Genomic DNA, 18558 nt, shown 5'->3' on the forward strand with positions numbered 1-18558 from the left:
CGCTTTATGATGCTTTGACAGACAATGAATCTCTAGACCAGTTAAATCTCGGTTACATGAATTGTTTGACTGGTTCCTGGTAACGTGTAGTTATTCTTAAGCACTTGATCTTCAATAGGAAGAAGTGTTTTGAGAACAGCAATACAACTGACAGAAATGATACCTGAAAGCTCGATCAGTTTCCTTGTCTCTGCAGATCTCTCTGTGTTAAAGCAGTACTTTCACCATCCTTGGGTACATCAGCAGGAAAAGGCCCTTTACTACGACAGTTCACTTTTGTACACACCAACATTCTGCTTTCGTAGAGGAAAGCGACTGTTTACAGATACATGATTTAAACCAAACATCCCATGTGTATTATCACAGAGGCACCAGCCTCAGGTATGTAACTAGAAAGCAAGTCCGCTATGTACTTGAAGTTCAGATTCAAACATTAGCAGGACATTTTTCTAAACATACCACCATTTGGTCAAGTCCAGACTGAATTTCTGGAATGAGTGCACGTCTTCCTCTGTCCTTAATGACCTCAAAACAAAGGGGTGGATGGTGTGAAATCACAAGAAGCGAGCTTTCCTCAGAGTTCAACAAAATTATACCACGCACATGTGTTGCATTTGAAGACAAACTGCACGTACAGTATGCAGTCAGCAACCCTCCTCTATGTTTGCAGGGCTAAAGGCGAGTATAACATTTAAAACTGTCTTCAGATTGAGACTGCAGTGAAATGAGAATTCAGGGAGGGCTGTACTTTGGCTAATTTCTTTGCAGAAGTTCCATCTTTGCAATTATTTAGTTCTATGAACAAGACCAGGCTCTTAATAAAAACTGACTGTAAATCTTTTTGGACTTGAAAAGATACCACAAAAAAGAAATAAAAACCAACAAGAATTACCTCGCTCTGAAAAAATGACAGGATCACAAAATTCTCCATACGTCAGTTGGGTCAGTGCAGGAATACACAGAATAGAAGAAAAAAGGGATGAGATTTTTCAGGGAACTGCTAGCTATTAGATTGGTTGAGGTTAAGAAATGAACCTTTACTTGGCAAGCACACACACACAAAAAAATTTCTAAGAACTCCGTGCACTTATTTGGGAGGGTGGACTTTCCACCCTCCTGTGAGTCTCACCCAGAGGGACAACCCAGCAAAGACTGACTTTGCAAGATCAGTGTTCCACGTGTTCGACAAAAGGTAAAGCAGCCATGAAATGAAGACCATTATTACAGCCTTTGTCCTGCTCTTTTTCCTTTGTTTTCTAAGGTCTCTGGCAATTCTACCCACAACACAGCGCTGAATCTTAAAAATGCTTATTAATGAGAGCAATGCAGACAAGCTATTTCAAAAATCAAAAGTAATCTACAGTCAGACAAACTTAACTGCTATCCTTGTCCTAAAAGGAGAGTCTGCTGAAAGGGAACGGGGTCTTCAAATTACCCTGAAAGAACACCTGCATCCATAGAAGCCAGGGCTCCTCTTTAATTCCTCTGGCCTCCCTATAACCTGTCTGGGGGAGGTTCCCCGTGCAGGGGGGCGAGCTTTTAACACTTTACTTCAAAGAGATTTTCATTTTATTTTTTCTACCACATTTGGTCTAGTTTAATATTCATTAATGAGGAAGTTACAGCAGTGACTAGCACGCATTCTACCCAACTAGTTTTATCTAAGACCACCGACCCAGTCAATAATATCCTGTATTAGTGCTCTTCCCTTTTGGAGAGCTGCCTGAAATCAGGACTCAGTTGTGTAGTGCAAGACATACCCGAGACTCCTGTACCAAGTTCCAGAGATACCACAGAGGATCAAACAGAAAGCAGCTACTTGTCTATTTAGTACTTAATACGGGATCAAAGCCCTGAGGCAGAAGAAATCAAACAGTAAAAACAAAATGAAACAAACAAACAAAAACAGACTCAGCCATGCAAAGGCCAGAGGAAACACTGGCTGGCTGGCAAAAGGCTACAGCAGGGAGCCAAAGATGAGGCAAAGGAACAGGACAAAATAAGAGACAGGGTCTGGTGACAGAAAACAGAGTCCTCAAAGAAAGGTACAGGGATGCCAAGAGCAGAAAACTCACAAATAAAGATGACTGGCTGGAGGAACCAAAGAAAAAAGAAAAGAAAATCAAGTATTGCAGATTGTGCCCAGCTACAGCAAATAAAGCTGGGAAAAGGAGCTAGTGAAAAACTGCGGTGAGATCCGTTAGTGAAGGTGGAAGGAGAGATCAGACATGTGCAAGATAAGGGAGTTTCTAGGTACTGAAGGAACGCCATCCTCCAAGCTGGAGGTTTAGAAAGCTCCCTGTTCCTCGCTGCTTGTGAGACACCGGACAAGCTGGCAGCCGGCAGGAACAAGGGCACTACAGCAGGCAGTCGCTGCTACCAACTATCCCATGGCTTAACCAGGCACACTCCTTACTGTGGATCCTAAACTTACAGCACTGCCGAGGATGTGTGCATGCGCTGCTGCACCGTTACACAATGGATGTGTTGTTTAGCAGAGAATACTTTCAGAAAATTACTTCCACTAAATCAGCATTAATTTTTTAGAGGTTGACTGCCACTGCACACTTCAGTGACAACCGCATGATCTTCAGTCAGTTTCTAGTGCGTATATATGAAGCCTTTATAGAAATGATCATTGTTTCTCTTGCAGACTTACTTCTTTGAGAAGCACAAGAGATCTTTATATAGGAAAAAAAAAGTAAGGGGAGCTGTATAAAGGTCATCTTTTCTCTTGTTCATCGTGTCCTTAAGTCTGCAATGCAACCACAAGGCTGGAGAAGCGTTTGCCTAATTCTAGCCCACAGCAAGCAAGGATTGCTAGGTCATCTAATCTGACCTTCATACCAAGCCATTGCGTATTTTTCTGAGCCTTAAAGTTTTGAGGAAACATTTTCAGCAAAGGCATTCATTCTTGAAGACATTAAAAGAAAAGCTTTGTTACCACTGATCATTTGTTACCTCACTTGTAAAAAAAAAAAAGGAAAAAAACACTGCAGCGTCTAATTTCCCATTCAAATGCCTGGCTTCAACTTTCTGCTCTGATTCCTAAGTATGTTTTTGGAATGCATTTCTCTGCTGTATTAATGAGCTCTAGTATTTACTGCTTTCCCTGTACCCAGGTCCCCTTCCATATTGCTTTTCATTAAAGAGGACAGAACCAATCTCTCTCAATTGATGACTTACATCTTATCAACATACGCCATTGTGAAAAGCCTGCCTCTTTCTGATAACCTCCATGTAGACCGTGGAAAGCTCCAAATGTGGCTCTCTGAAGCTTTCCCTTTTCTAGGATGGAAAATCCCAGTTCCTTCAGCCACAAAGCGTCATGCAACCCAGGCCCCTTCCCATCTCGGTCACCCAAACGAAACTTTGAAACGTTAGAATAAGCCCAGACCCTAAGTCATGGTAACAACTCCGAATTCCTCACCAGCACCGCTGCAGCAAGTTCATGACAAGGTGATTTCATCTTTTAAACCTAAGAACCACAGCATTGCAAACCTTTTCTAAATTTACCATTTAAAGGTACAACAGCGCCTGACTACACAGAAACTTGTAACACAGGCAAAAGAAATGCGTACAAGTTGAGAACAACTGCCTTGACTTCAACTCATAACTTATCACCTGAGACAAAAAGTAGATAATAGCTATGAACCATGAATAAGTGTTAAATGGCTAAGGACAATTAGGTTGTCAATTCATGAAACAGATTCAGTGTGGTTAACTGTTATCTATTAAAAGCTGAGGGGTAGACCAACACATGAACTGCAATTCACTATAAAAACTGTATTTGTTGTACCTGCAATTCTTAGTATCTAAGGCTATTTCTGAATTTTAGCTCCCAGACATACTCCAGAGGATATTTCCTGGGAGGTAGCACTGAGGAATAGATCCTGAGAGCTGTCTTAGAGAGCCCCTCACCAGGATCTAGGTGTCCATCCTTACCAGCTGCCCAGTAAGAGTTCACTTCCACTCCCAGCTCTCCAGAGGCTTCTGGGGTTCATTACAGTCTGGGCAGTACACCTATGAAAATCTAGGAATTTTGGATATTTCTGTTGAAGCAAGGATTTGCTGGCCTGTTTGAAATCGCTGCCCATTCCTGAAGCACAGGCTAGTTCCACTCAAGAAAACATTGGTGCATTTTCTTCTGATGTTACTGAGACTGAAGGCAGTACAAAGGGGAAGGGTTCTTTGGGGGGTATCTTTCTACATCAGCTTTTTCCTGTGTATGTTCTACTTAATATTTTGACACTGTGGTTGCAGACACCAGGAATACATGGTAGTCAATCAACTGATACACACAATCAACAGAAAGAAAAAAACAGTTATCTGAAAACATGATGTACTTCCCTTGAAGTCTAAAACATTAAGCATGCATTGGGTGGTGAAAGAGCATTTCCCAGGAAATACCCACTCCACCTCTGATCTCCTAAAACCTGTTCCTTAGGGGAAAGATGTAACTCTTTTATTAAAAAGCCCAGCAGTACCATTCCAAAAGTCCAGTGAACACAGACACTGATTTTCAAGGACACGTTACAACTCACTTCCATTTCTCCAGTTTCCACCTCAAGGCACTCCGTGTTGTAAAGAAGAGTTAAACTAAATCTTCTGGGCAGCAGCGCACAGCCTTACCCATTCCTCTCTTACTTATGCTTTCTTCTAGACTCAGAATTACCAACTGCCTTTCTCCAGGATGGTTGAACTGATTAACATAACCAAGTTAATCACTGACCCGCTTGGTTCTCAAATTATGTAGTTATCAAGGTAACTACCTTTAGTTCAGATCTGAAGACAAGCATGTATGTCCCGAAACTGGTCTGCTTTTTCCAAGGTAGACCAACTGTCCTAATGAGATATTTTCTTTCCCACAAACGATTCCTTCCTTACATCCTTACACCACTGCAAAACATACCAGCAATCACCAAGAACACTACTAGTACGTCATCTTCTCATCTTTTAAGAAAAACATAAGGGACTTCAACAGCTCATAGGATCGATATCATTTCTTCTAAAGACTTCCATTTGCAGCAGCTGCCACAGCACCTAGCCATGCACACCTGCTTAGCTCTTCCCAAGCAGAACCTATCCTTTCCAGCTCAGCTTGGTGGGAGCACACCAAAACGAGGTAAAACCAAGACAGAAATAAACAGTAAAGCTGGGTGACAAATATTCATCAAAAAAAGAATGACATAAAAGAAGGGAGAATGAAAAGAGTACCTAGGGAGGGGAGAAGCACCAACATTTTGACACCCTGATAGGATTTGAAGAAAAACTCATATTGTTCCTTCACACTAACTGCAGTACTAAAATATTGCTGAGGATACAAGGTAAAAGGCCTATTTAAATGCCACAGAAGGTTTTCTTTACGATTCTGTAAGATTTTGGTAAAATAAGTACCAATAAAAATATTCAAAAAATAAAAACAATGGGCAATAAAAAAGTCTATTAGTTATAAACAGAACAAAGTGTTGGATATATGGATTGTAAGCATTTTCTCAGCATATTCTGCCTTCCTTATCACACAAGCTGTTCTTCCTGTTTGCTTTGGTACCAGTCAAAACACAGCTATGAAATAGCAGCTGAATCCTACATGTATACAAGCCTGCATGGTATCAATCCTGGAAAAGAACTGCATGTGTTTGCTTTATACTACATTCTGGAAGAAAAAAAAAAAAAAGAAGTGGTAGTGACAAAAACTGTGCCAGTCATAGAATATTAGATGGCAATAGCTTATTAAGAAGAAGGAAAAAAAAACGTTATGGAAGGAAGCATGCAGGCAAACAGAAAATGTTTGATTTGCGAACAACTGCACACGCAGACTGCTTCCATTCCTTTAAGGAATAAACTTGTATGTGGAATCAGATAAAAACACAGCTCTGCAATTTTACAAAGACAAATGTCTTTCCAACATTCCCTGATATAATACGGTTTCATAAAACAAATATATATTTAAAAAACAGTACTCACTAAAATCATTTGTTCCTTGCTTAAAAAAGGTTATGCTGAATGCAATCAAACATAGAATCACTGAGGCTACTAAATTTGTTTCAAGTTTAGGGACTTTCTGTCTTAAAGAAAAAAAGAAATTGCATGTTAAGAAAAAAAAATGCTTTTCTGTAGGTGCTGATTTACAGCCTGCACGCAGGAAGTTCCAACCACTGTGAACTCAGGAGTAACCTTCTGATTGTGATGGGTGCCAACTCAAAGTAGAAAGACAAGTTCCTTTGACTAAAGGTTGAATGAAAGGAAGATAAAAAATTAAGCTCAAGGTTAAATTTAATTATGCTTACTTGAGCAGTTCAGATAGCAAAAAATGTTCTTTCACCTTAATACTACTTAAGTTACGAAAAGCAGAGTAATCACATCAGAAGGATAATATATAAATTAAAAAAGAGACAAACAGGCGTTTGTAGCTTTATAAAAGGGGCTGATACCAAAACAAGACTCCTGTCTCTCCCAATAGCTATGACTAGACTGAAAGCAATGAGCAAGCGACCAAGCCAGCAGCTGATCACTGAAAATGACCCCACAAGAAAAGTCCAATCATACCTAATGTCATTAGATCACTTACATCCAGACTTCACAAATGATGTCATAGCGAATATAACTGACAACAGGAGGGAGAAAAAAAAAAAAAAGAAAAAAGATGCTTCTGCCTCACTTTCAAAACTCTAATAAATTGCTTTTTATGAATTAAAACATCTGATGACTTGGTTCATCTTCAAACTATTTATTTTGTCTTCTGTAACATGAACAAGGCTACTTCTAGGTAGTACTTCCACAGCTGGCATGGGAATGTGGAATGCTTTTTACATATTTAAGACGAGAAGAAATTTTAGATCATATTTGAAGCGCAAACCTTTTGTGTTTGCAGAGTATGTGTTGTTTTGTTTCCTGCACCCTTGTCGCATTAATAAATTACCCTCTGCATTAGGTCATTTTACTATTTCAGCACAGGCACTTCACACAAAGCAAATGCTACAAGTCAGAAATGGAAAAAAAAGTAGCTTAATTTCAGCTGGTAGGAAGAAGAAAACCATGAGGCAGCCAATTACTCTGCAGTGTAGTTATCTATAAAGAACTCTGAAAAGTGCTAACAACAAATTTTTAATGTATGTAGACAGTTCTGTCTTGTAAACTAAATGCTAGTTTGTGGCATTTGGATGTGAGTTATTAGCACATCTCAAAAAAAAAAAATCCCAACAAAAAACAAATCATTCAGTCTAACTTTGTATCCGTTAGTGAAGAAAATTACCAAGGAGGGGAAGATACTGCTCAAAGAGTCTGTAAGGTTTAGAGACAGTAGCAAATGCCAGGCTTTGCCCTCAAAGTAGAAGACCTCCCTCTCTCCAAACGTAGAGCTGGAGGGAAGAACTGACACAGAAGCACCTACTGAACGGGAAATGTAAAGGAAGTCATCAAGTGTTAGCCATGAAAAAAACCTGTACCTCTTCAACAACTGAAAGGAAATAAAGTAATTCACGCTCACCATGAAGAGATCCTATCACCTAAAGAGCAGCTTCAGAAACAAGTTATATACCAATTAGTAGTTGTCTATTAACAGCGAGTTAACGAGAAGAGCATTCAGGTTTATGTGAATATACGCCTGACAGTTTTCTAGTTCTCCGTCATACAACACTGACAGACTCATGGATGTGAAGTGCCAATTTTAAGATGCGATCTGGCTAGAATACTGATGTCTGGGTCTGTCCCCTCCCAGCTCTTACTGCACCCCCCAGCCTGCCCGTTGGCAGGACAGAGCAAAGGCTGAGATGTCCTTGGCTTAGTATAAGCACTGCTCTGCAACAATTAAAGCATCGGGGTGTTATCAGCACTCTTCTCATTCTAAGCCAAAACACAGCATTCCACCAGCTACTAGGAAGAAAATTAATTCTGTGCTAACTGAAACCAGGACATCTATCCACCCCTTATTCCATACCATTTATGTCATGCTCAGGTTACACTCTTTTCCATACATTCTAATTAGTCACCTATAGTAATCATGGTAGTGATAACATACAGTATAATATACTATTTAACATGGTGCAATTCAGTTCATGGGCTATTCTCACCCAGTATTAAATCTCCTTGAGGTACACACCGGACCTCTCCGTTCTTTTGCATCACCCACCAAGTATATCCAGGTCCCTGAGCGAAAACAATTCCACGAATAGGTTTGCCTTTTCCTGAGGCAGGAGTAGCCCAGACTGTTTTACCCAGCATATTTTTTACATGCACTACAGGAACTTTATCCCCATCTACAGTACGTAACAGGTTTGATTGGGCAGGTCCAGCTCGGTTGGTAGATCCCCTAGTATTGACTAACCAGGTGGCCTTTGCCAAATGCGTATCCCAGTTTTTGAACGTCCCAGCGCCCATTGCTTTCAAGGTAGTCTTTAACAGGCCATTGTATCGTTCAACTTTCCCGGAGGCTGGTGCATGATAGGGGATGTGATACACCCATTCAATACCATGTTCTTTGGCCCAAGTGTCTATAAGGTTGTTTCGGAAGTGAGTCCCATTGTCTGATTCTATTCTTTCTGGGGTGCCATGTCGCCATAGGACTTGCTTTTCAAGGCCCAGGATGGTGTTCCGGGCGGTAGCATGAGGCACAGGATATGTTTCCAGCCATCCGGTGGTTGCTTCCACCATTGTAAGTACGTGGCGCTTGCCATTGCGAGTTTGAGGGAGTGTGATGTAATCAATCTGCCAGGCCTCTCCATATTTATATTTCAGCCATCGTCCTCCATACCAAAGAGGCTTTGACCGTTTGGCTTGCTTGATTGCAGCACATGTTTCACAGTCATGAATAACCTGTGCTATAGCGTCCATGGTCAAGTCCACCCCTCGATCACGAGCCCATCTGTATGTTGCATCTCTACCTTGATGGCCTGAGGTGTCATGGGCCCATCGGGCTATAAATAATTCACCTTTATGCTGCCAATCCAGATCCACCTGAGCTACTTCAATCTTAGCAGCCTGATCCACCTGCTGGTTGTTCTGATGTTCTTCAGTAGCCCTATTCTTGGGCACATGAGCATCTACGTGACGTACTTTCACAGCCAGGTTCTCTACCCGAGCAGCAATATCTTGCCACAATGCAGCAGCCCAGATGGGTTTGCCCCTACGCTGCCAGTTGTTTTGCTTCCATTGCTGTAACCATCCCCACAGGGCATTTGCTACCATCCATGAATCGGTGTAGAGATAGAGAACTGGCCATTTTTCTCGTTCAGCAATGTCTAAAGCCAGCTGAATGGCTTTCACTTCTGCAAACTGACTCGATTCACCTTCTCCCTCAGCAGCTTCTGCAACTCGTCGCGTAGGACTCCATACAGCAGCCTTCCATCTCCGATGCTTCCCCACAATACGACAGGACCCATCAGTGAACAGGGCATATTTCTTTTCATTCTCTGGCAACTGGTTGTACAGTGGGGCTTCTTCAGCACGACCCACCTCCTCCTCTGATGATATCCCAAAGTATTTGCCTTCTGGCCAGTCCATGATCACTTCCAATATTCCTGGGCGACTGGGGTTTCCTATTCGAGCCCGCTGAGTAATCAGTGCAACCCACTTGCTCCATGTAGCATCAGTTGCATGATGCGTAGAGGGGACCCTTCCCTTGAACATCCAGCCTAGTACCGGTAATCGGGGTGCTAGGAGGAGCTGCGCTTCAGTACCGACCACCTCCGAAGCAGATCGAACTCCTTCATATGCTGCCAATATCTCCTTTTCAGTTGGAGTATAGCGGGCCTCAGATCCTCTGTATCCCCGACTCCAAAACCCCAGAGGCCGACCTCGAGTTTCCCCAGGTTCTTTCTGCCAGAGGCTCCAGGTGGGGCCGTTCTCCCCGGCTGCAGTGTAGAGCACATTCTTTACATCTGGTCCTGTTCGAACTGGCCCAAGGGCTACTGCATGGACTATTTCCTGCTTGATTTGTTCAAAGGCTTGTCGTTGTTCAGGGCCCCATTCAAACTCATTCTTCTTACGAGTTACTTGGTAGAGTGGGTTTACAATCAGACTGTAATTTGGGATGTGCATTCTCCAAAACCCCACAACACCTAGGAAAGTCTGTGTTTCTTTTTTGTTAGTTGGTGGAGACATAGCTGTTATTTTGTTGATCACATCCATTGGGATTTGACGACGTCCATCTTGCCATTTTATTCCTAAAAACTGGATCTCCCGTGCAGGTCCTTTGACTTTATTTTGTTTTATGGCAAAACCGGCTTTCAGAAGGATTTGGACTATTTTCTTCCCTTTCTCGAAAACTTCCTCTGCTGTGTCACCCCACACAATAATGTCATCGATGTACTGCAGGTGTTCAGGAGCTTCCCCCTGCTCTATTGCAGACTGGATCAGCCCATGGCAAATGGTAGGGCTGTGTTTCCACCCCTGGGGCAGCCTATTCCAAGTATATTGGACTCCCCTCCAAGTGAAGGCAAATTGTGGCCTGCACTCTGCTGCTAGAGGGATGGAGAAAAATGCATTAGCGATATCAATTGTGGCGTACCACTTGGCTGCCTTCGATTCAAGTTCATACTGAAGTTCCAGCATGTCCGGCACTGCAGCACTCAGTGGTGGCGTGACTTCGTTCAGGCCGCGATAGTCCACTGTTAGTCTCCACTCGCCATTAGACTTTCGCACTGGCCATATGGGACTATTGAAAGGTGAATGAGTCTTGCTGATCACTCCTTGGCTCTCCAATTGACGAATTAGCTTATGGATGGGAATCAGGGAGTCTCGGTTGGTGCGATATTGCCGCCGGTGCACAGTTGTGGTAGCAATTGGCACTTGCTGTTCTTCGACCCTCAGCAACCCCACAACAGAGGGGTCCTCTGAGAGACCAGGCAAGGTAGATAATTGTTTAATGCCCTCTGTCTCTAAGGCAGCAATACCAAAAGCCCACCGGAACCCTTTTGGGTCCTTGCAGTATCCTCTTCTAAGATAGTCTATGCCAAGGATACATGGAGCATCCGGACCAGTCACAATGCGGTGCTTTTCCCACTCATTCCCAGTCAGACTCACTTCAGCCTCCAATACAGTCAACTGCTGAGATCCCCCTGTCACTCCACAAATATAGATGGGCTCTGGTCCTTTATAGCTCGATGGCATTATAGTACATTGTGCACCGGTGTCTACTAAAGCCTTATACTTCTGTGCGCGTGATGTGCCAGGCCATCGAATCCACACAGTCCAATAAACTCGATTGTCCCTTTCCTCCCCCTGGCTGGAGGCAGGGCCCCCCTAATCCTGGTCAGAATCTTCCTCGTTTCTGTGTTTGAAGGACTGTCTGCTGGAAGTTGGAGCAGCAAACTTTTCGGAGAATCCCTTTTTCCTGATTGTTTTCTTTTGCAACTCACGTACCCGTGCCTCTAGGGTCGCGGTAGATTTTCCATCCCACTTTCTCATGTCCTCTCCATGGTCTCGTAAGTAAAACCACAGGGTGGCACGGGGTGAGTACCCACCATATCGTCTTCCTTGTGTGGGTGAACGCCTACCCCTGACAGCTGAGACACTGCTTTGTACAGGTGCGAAGGAGAATAATCTCTCTTCAAGTTGGTGAACCTTTTCAGAAAGTTTCTCCCAAGTGTTCTCCTTTGGTCGGTGGGCACTGGTTGGTTCAGGTGGGGAGGACAATAGATTCTCTTCAAGTTGGTGAACCTTTTCAGAAAGTTTCTCCACAGCTGAGACGCAGGCCTGTAAGGAAGAGGAGAGACTTTCTTCGTACTGCCGGAGTTGTTTAGCCGCTTCACCCACTGTGGGTTCCTCATCCTCTTTCCAGGCCATTATTGCCAATGAGCTGGCATATGATGATGGTGCACTCCGTACAAACTTCCGCCACATGGGTCGTGTACACTTGACTTCATCTGGATCTGTGGATGTTTGTTTGAGGTCTGGATCCTCATAAATCACTTCCCGTACGGCTAATTCCCTCAGGTACTGGATTCCCTTCTCCATAGTGGTCCACTTGCCTGGTAGACATAAAATATCTTCCTTGAAGGGATACCTTTCCCTCACAGCTGAGAGGAGACGCCTCCAGAGGCTGGTGGGTCGTGCTCCATCTGCAATTGCTTTGTCAATGCCGGCGTCTCGAGCAAGGGATCCCAGCCGCTTGGCTTCCCTGCCGTCTAATTCCACACAATTGGCTCCAGAGTCCCAGCACCGGAGCAGCCAGGTGACAAGCTGCTCACCTATACAGCGACCAAAATCTTTTCGCACATCTCGTAGCTCGCGCTCGTTTAGGCTTCGGGTAGTTACTGTTGCTCTTTCGGCATCCTCATCTTCCTCCTCCTGAATCCTTGACGGCCCAGCGTCGTCATCATCTTCGTCATCTCTATACTTAGTTTTGGCAGAAGCCTTACCTGGATTGGCAGAAGACTCTCTGCGTTCTAAACGACTTGAATTTCTATACCATATTTTCACCTTCTCTACAGGGGCAGCTTGCACTGCTACTGCTCGTTTCTCTGACTTTGTTACAGGGTCTGCCACAGGGGTTGGAATGCCCTCTGCAGGGTCAACTTGCACTGCTACAGCTCGTTTCTCTGACACGGCCACAGGAGCTGGAGCGGCTACAGGAGCTGGAGCAGTTGCAGGAACCGGAGCTGTAGCGGCTACAGGAGCTGGAGCTGGAGCTGGAGCAGTTGCAGGAGCTGGGACTGGAGCAGCAGTAGGAGCTGGAGCTGGAGCGGCTTCAGGAGCTGGAGCTGGAGCAGTTGCAGGAACTGGGACTGGAGTAGCGGCCGGAGCTGGAACTGGAGCGACTGCAGGAACTGGGACTGGAGCAGCTGCAGGAGCTGGAGCTGGAGCGGCTTCAGGAGCTGGAGCTGGAGCGGCTTCAGGAGCTGGAGCTGGAGCGGCTTCAGGAGCTGGAGCTGGAGCAGCTTCAGGAGCTGGGACTGGAGCAGTTGCAGGAACTGGGACTGGAGTAGCGGCCGGAGCTGGAACTGGAGCGACTGCAGGAACTGGGACTGGAGCGGCTGCAGGAGCTGGGACTGGAGCGGCTGCAGGAGCTGGGACTGGAGCGGCTGCAGGAGCTGGGACTGGAGCGGCTGCAGGAGCTGGGACTGGAGCGGCTGCAGGAGCTGGGACTGGAGCGGCTGCAGGAGCTGGGACTGGAGCGGCTGCAGGAGCTGGGACTGGAGCGGCTGCAGGAGCTGGGACTGGAGCGGCTGCAGGAGCTGGGACTGGAGCGGCTGCAGAATCCACCGTAGGGGTCACAGTGGCCGTTGGATCTGTCACAGGGTTTGGAGTGGCCGCAGGGTCTGTCACTAAGTTGACAGCAGTATCAATGGCAGCTCGATAGGCATGAGCCAGGCCCCAGCACGTTACAATGATTTGTGTTACTTTGGAACTGCCAGAATCATTACACCTTTTTTTCAAGCATTCTGCCAGTTTTTGAGGATTTTGCCATTGTTCAGGGGTGAATTTCCAACACACTGGGGGTGCCAACTGCTCTAGATGCCTGCCCATATCCACCCATACTCCCTGCCACCCACAACTATACTGCCTCCGGGCAGATCTCCGGATGAGCTTCATAAGTAGTTGTTTAACTTTAAGCAGAATCTGAAGTGCATTCATGAGGCAGAACAACAAGACTATGGTATTCTGAGTATTCCAGAAATATTCAATATCTTGGAGAGCTATTGTGACAAGCTCAGGGGATAAGAGGGTGGTGAAGGAGGAAGGCAGAGTGACCCAGGAGGATACAGGGGTGGTGAAGGAGAAAGGGAGAGTAAGCAAGTAAGGAAAAATATCCTCCCCTTTCCCCTCCACAGATTGACTCTCTAATGGAGAAAAACAATAGGTATAATTGCTAATAGTTCCCAAGATGCCGTTTCCAAAGTACAGAGTCCACGATGTTACTGAGTATAAATACCAAGTTAGAGTCATGACCAGATATCTTATCGTCTCATAAGCCATTGCTATAACACTTAGTACCATAATGGTCTGAAACCAGGGCCCGGAGAGGAGAAACAACACTACAGAGAGCAAATACGGAAAATAATGTACTATAATACTCAATTTGGAAAACAGGCGCAGCAGAGTTGTGATTAAAGCAATCAGCATCATGACAAGTGACTATTAAGCAGGTCTAATCCTTACACCAATTTTAGTTTAACACACTCTGATCAGATCTGCCGTTATCTCAACCTTTCGGGCCCCACGTTGGGCGCCAAAAAGACTGTCGTGGTTTAACCCGACTGGCAGCTAAACACCACGCAGCCGTTCGCTCACCCTCCCCCCTCCCTCTCTGGGACGGGGGAGAGAAATGGAAAGTGAAGCCCGTGAGTTGAGATAAAGACAGTTTAATAAGACAGGAAAAAAAAATAACAAAAATAATAATAACAATAATAATAATGATGATACAATGGTGATAATACGAAAGTAATAATAGTATGTACAAACAAGTGATGCACAATGCAATTGCTCACCACCCGCTGACCGATGCCCAGCCTAACCCCGAGCAGTCCGGCCCCCTCCCCCCGGCTAGCCACCCCTATATATTGTTTAGCATGACGTCAGATGGTATGGAATACCCCTTTGGCTAGTTTGGGTCACCTGTCCTGGGTCTGTCCCCTCCCAGCTCTTACTGCACCCCCCAGCCTGCCCGTTGGCAGGACAGAGCAAAGGCTGAGATGTCCTTGGCTTAGTATAAGCACTGCTCTGCAACAATTAAAGCATCGGGGTGTTATCAGCACTCTTCTCATTCTAAGCCAAAACACAGCATTCCACCAGCTACTAGGAAGAAAATTAATTCTGTGCTAACTGAAACCAGGACAAGTCTAACTTTGTATCCGTTAGTGAAGAAAATTACCAAGGAGGGGAAGATACTGCTCAAAGAGTCTGTAAGGTTTAGAGACAGTAGCAAATGCCAGGCTTTGCCCTCAAAGTAGAAGACCTCCCTCTCTCCAAACGTAGAGCTGGAGGGAAGAACTGACACAGAAGCACCTACTGAACGGGAAATGTAAAGGAAGTCATCAAGTGTTAGCCATGAAAAAAACCTGTACCTCTTCAACAACTGAAAGGAAATAAAGTAATTCACGCTCACCATGAAGAGATCCTATCACCTAAAGAGCAGCTTCAGAAACAAGTTATATACCAATTAGTAGTTGTCTATTAACAGCGAGTTAACGAGAAGAGCATTCAGGTTTATGTGAATATACGCCTGACAGTTTTCTAGTTCTCCGTCATACAACACTGACAGACTCATGGATGTGAAGTGCCAATTTTAAGATGCGATCTGGCTAGAATACTGATGTAGAAAGATCATACCAAAGACTTCAGAGGAAATTTCTAATACCATTCGATAACTACTTTATACAATAGTGACAATAACAATTGTGAATACTATTTCAAAATCCTGGTTTTCAGTGATGGTATAAATCAAATCAACAGTCAAGGTGCCAATCCCCAAAGCCTGTATCTCAATCTCACTAAGTCTTTGTGATAAAGTCAATCAAACTTTAAACAGCTGGAGAACTCTTCCTTCTTCCTCCTCATTAGCTCCATAATCATCAGCTTCACCAGTGGTTTCACCAGGTGCAGCTTCACCAACACACCAGAGAAAAAGAAGGAAAGATAAGTGAATGGGAAAAAAAAACATTGAACAATTAGATTGAGGACAATTAAGTAGTTCTGAGAATACTGGAGCTATCAAGAAATGCATCACAGAAAGACTGTCCATGAGAACAGTTTGAAGACTTTGAGGACATTGAATGGTTACTTGGAGACTACTGACATCTCAGTGGTGGTTTAAGATAGACAATAGAGTAAGAGAAGAGCAGTCAGCACCTAGAAGTAAAAGTAACAAATCTACTTACTCCTGGAAAAGAATGAATGAATTGAAACAAAGGAGTGCCATGATAAAAGTGACAGGTTAAAAATGCTACGCATGAGTGAGATGCAAGGATATGAGCAAAATGAAATGGCACTTCTCAAGGCCAGAAGAAGGTTTGTTGCAGTAACCAGACCGATAAGATCCCAAGTGAGTTTCACTTGCATGAACCAACAAGAAGAGCTATTGCTTAAGCATGCTAAGCAAAAACATTCCGCAAAAATGACTGAAACCACCTTCTACGTACTTATGCCTATTATGTGTCAAGGAATAATTAGCTTCGCACTTCATAATGAAGTATGACTGAGACAGCACTGCTGTACAAACCAATCAAGATTAAGGAATGTTAAGAGCTTTGTTTTAACCATGCTTGGTTTGTGAACAGGAACATTTAGCTATCAAACACTTAAAAGAAGATCAATAAAAAGTATAAGATCAAATAATTAACAGTACTGAAATAGTCATTACTTATATTCAGTGAAAATACACAGTATGGGGAAGGAAAACATTCATCTACGGTCCTGGAAAAATTAAACACTGATACGTGTTAGAATGAGGAGAAAATAGTCAAAGTCACCTGAGAGTATTGCTGCAGTATCAGAGACAGCAAACAATGCAAGTAGAAAGATCACAGAATCCACCGACTTCCAGCAGCCACCAGTTCCAGAAAGTACATGTATTTGCTCCGCTATACCAAGAACGGATACCTCAAAAGTGGAACTGGAGAAAAGAAAACTAACACCATACAATGACATCAGAATGAGCTGAACAGCCTATAGTTCAGAGGTGATCTTACTTAACTTTAAGGCAGTTTAAATCCCGTTCTTATTGAGAGAAGACAGACAAAAGGGACGAATGAAGACGGCAACTCTGAAAGGAGATGCAAGCACAAACTAACGAGATTAGCAAGTGAGGGAAATCACTGGAGTCAGGAAAGGGTCTGAAGGGGAAAAAGAGAAAGATGAAAAAGAACAGATTGGGATTTTTTTTTCCACCACAGAAAGTGTACAAGATTCTGCAGAAATACAGAGATAAGAATAGCAACACAAGATAAGTCAGCATCAAATGATGTAATGAACACTGGTAATTTAGAATTCACCTTTCAGCTATTTCCTACTAGAAGGTAAAGTGAGGGACTTGCATGAATTAAGATAGCCATTCCCAAACTTTGGGTGCTAAAAAATGCAACAAGCCATCAAAATTTATTACAAGGTTTTACATACCATCAGCAAATTTCTCACCAAAAATCAGTACATATTTGACTATGTACTACAGCCCTCAAAACTATTTATCGTGCCTCTCTGTGCACTAACAGCACATCTTCAGTTTGGGAGCCAGCAGCTCCAGACATGCTGCATCAGAGGATTTGTCAAATAACTTCAGTGTAATTATGTGGTTAGCTGCTGGTAGGATTCCTCTTCAAAAGCTACACCTACAACAGATATCTGCTTCCTGGTGTTTAATATCAGAAGCATAATTATAACTGAAACGCGATTTCAGGTATCAGAAAAATTCTTGACAGAAGGGGCTATGCATGTTTTCATTTGCCTCCTACAGAGATTCACCCCCTCTGTTAGCCCAAGAAAAATAACGAGAAATGGACGGTTGAGAACAAACTTGGTTTTACTGAGAGTTCAAGGGGGAGTTACTCTCAAACACACGCTGCTGGTGCCCGCTGTCAGTTAACCAAGCCTGCACAGCTCGGAGCAGAACCCTCAAAACCTACACCGGCGCAGCCCAGCTTACCCTAGACTTCTGCCGAGAAAAAGAGGAATTCTTTATTTCAGAGACACTCCAGCTAAAAATAAACAAAACTATTCCACTTCGCCTAGCGCCCCCCAGCCGCCTCGATCACCCCCTTTTGCCGGGGGAAGGATTAACGAGCGCGGCAGCCGAGGGAGCGCTGCGAACACCCGCAGGCTGCGGACGGCGGCCCCGAGGAGCGGCGCGGGGGCCCCGGGGCACGGCCGCTGCGCGCAGGAAGTGCGGGAGCCGGGAGCTGGGACCCGGCGGGAGGCAGCCGCCGGCGCCGCCTCACGGGGCGCAGCGGGCGGCCCGGCCGGGCGCTCCCTTTGTCCGGGCCGCTCGCCCCGCCGGGGGGGGGGGGGGGCCGGGGCACGGAGAGGCCGCGGGGAGGGGGCACTTCCGAGGGCAGGCCCGCCGCCGGGGCGCACCCACACCCCCCGCCGGGAGCAGGGCGCGGAGGAGGGAGCCGGGAGCGCGGCGGCCCCGCGGTGAGAACCAAACCGGCGGGGGAAGCGGTGACGGGCCCGCGGCCGGCATCGCTGCGCAGCGCCAGCGCCCGCCTACCTTCGTTCGCTAGGTCCGCCATTTTACTTCCTCAGTCACGCCCAAGATGCATCGCGCAGCCGGGCGGCCTCCACTGCCCGCCGGCCCCGCCTGGCGGCGCCTGCGCTACCTCACGGCCGGCTCGCGGCGGCAGCGCGCGTGCGCCGCTGGGCGGGCGGGGAGAACGGGGAGAACGGGGGGGGGGGATGATGGCGGAGGGGTGGTTACCGGGTGCCGGGCGCTGCCGCGCGTGCGCAGTGGGGGGGTGGGGTGGGGGCCTAAAGTGTGGCGGCCGCCTCAGAGCCGTCAGTGTGGGGTTGTTGGTGGAGGGGGAGGTTGCGGTGTGTGGGGCTGTCTCTTAGCGTCCTGCACTTGTCGTCCTTAGGCACCCGCAGTCCTTCAGGGCTGGCTGGCCGTGAATCTTTCTTTTCCCCTCC

At 45.4% G+C, this 18558-nt stretch overlaps 1 protein-coding gene across 1 annotated transcript in view; it reads right to left on the reverse strand.

The window, feature by feature from the left end:
- The window catches only part of RANBP3 (RAN binding protein 3), a 49077-nt gene extending 30862 nt beyond the window's left edge, over nucleotides 1-18215 (reverse strand). Inside the window, exon 1 of the mRNA XM_082780085.1 lies at nucleotides 18143-18215. Coding sequence (XP_082636211.1) covers nucleotides 18143-18164 — 22 coding nt within the window. The 5' untranslated portion in view covers nucleotides 18165-18215. The remainder of the gene's footprint in view (nucleotides 1-18142) is intronic.
- Between the last annotated feature and the right edge of the window lie 343 nt (nucleotides 18216-18558).

Source organism: Aythya marila (genome assembly GCF_965140915.1).
Source record: "Aythya marila genome assembly, chromosome: 27".
Lineage (NCBI taxonomy): Eukaryota > Metazoa > Chordata > Aves > Anseriformes > Anatidae > Aythya > Aythya marila.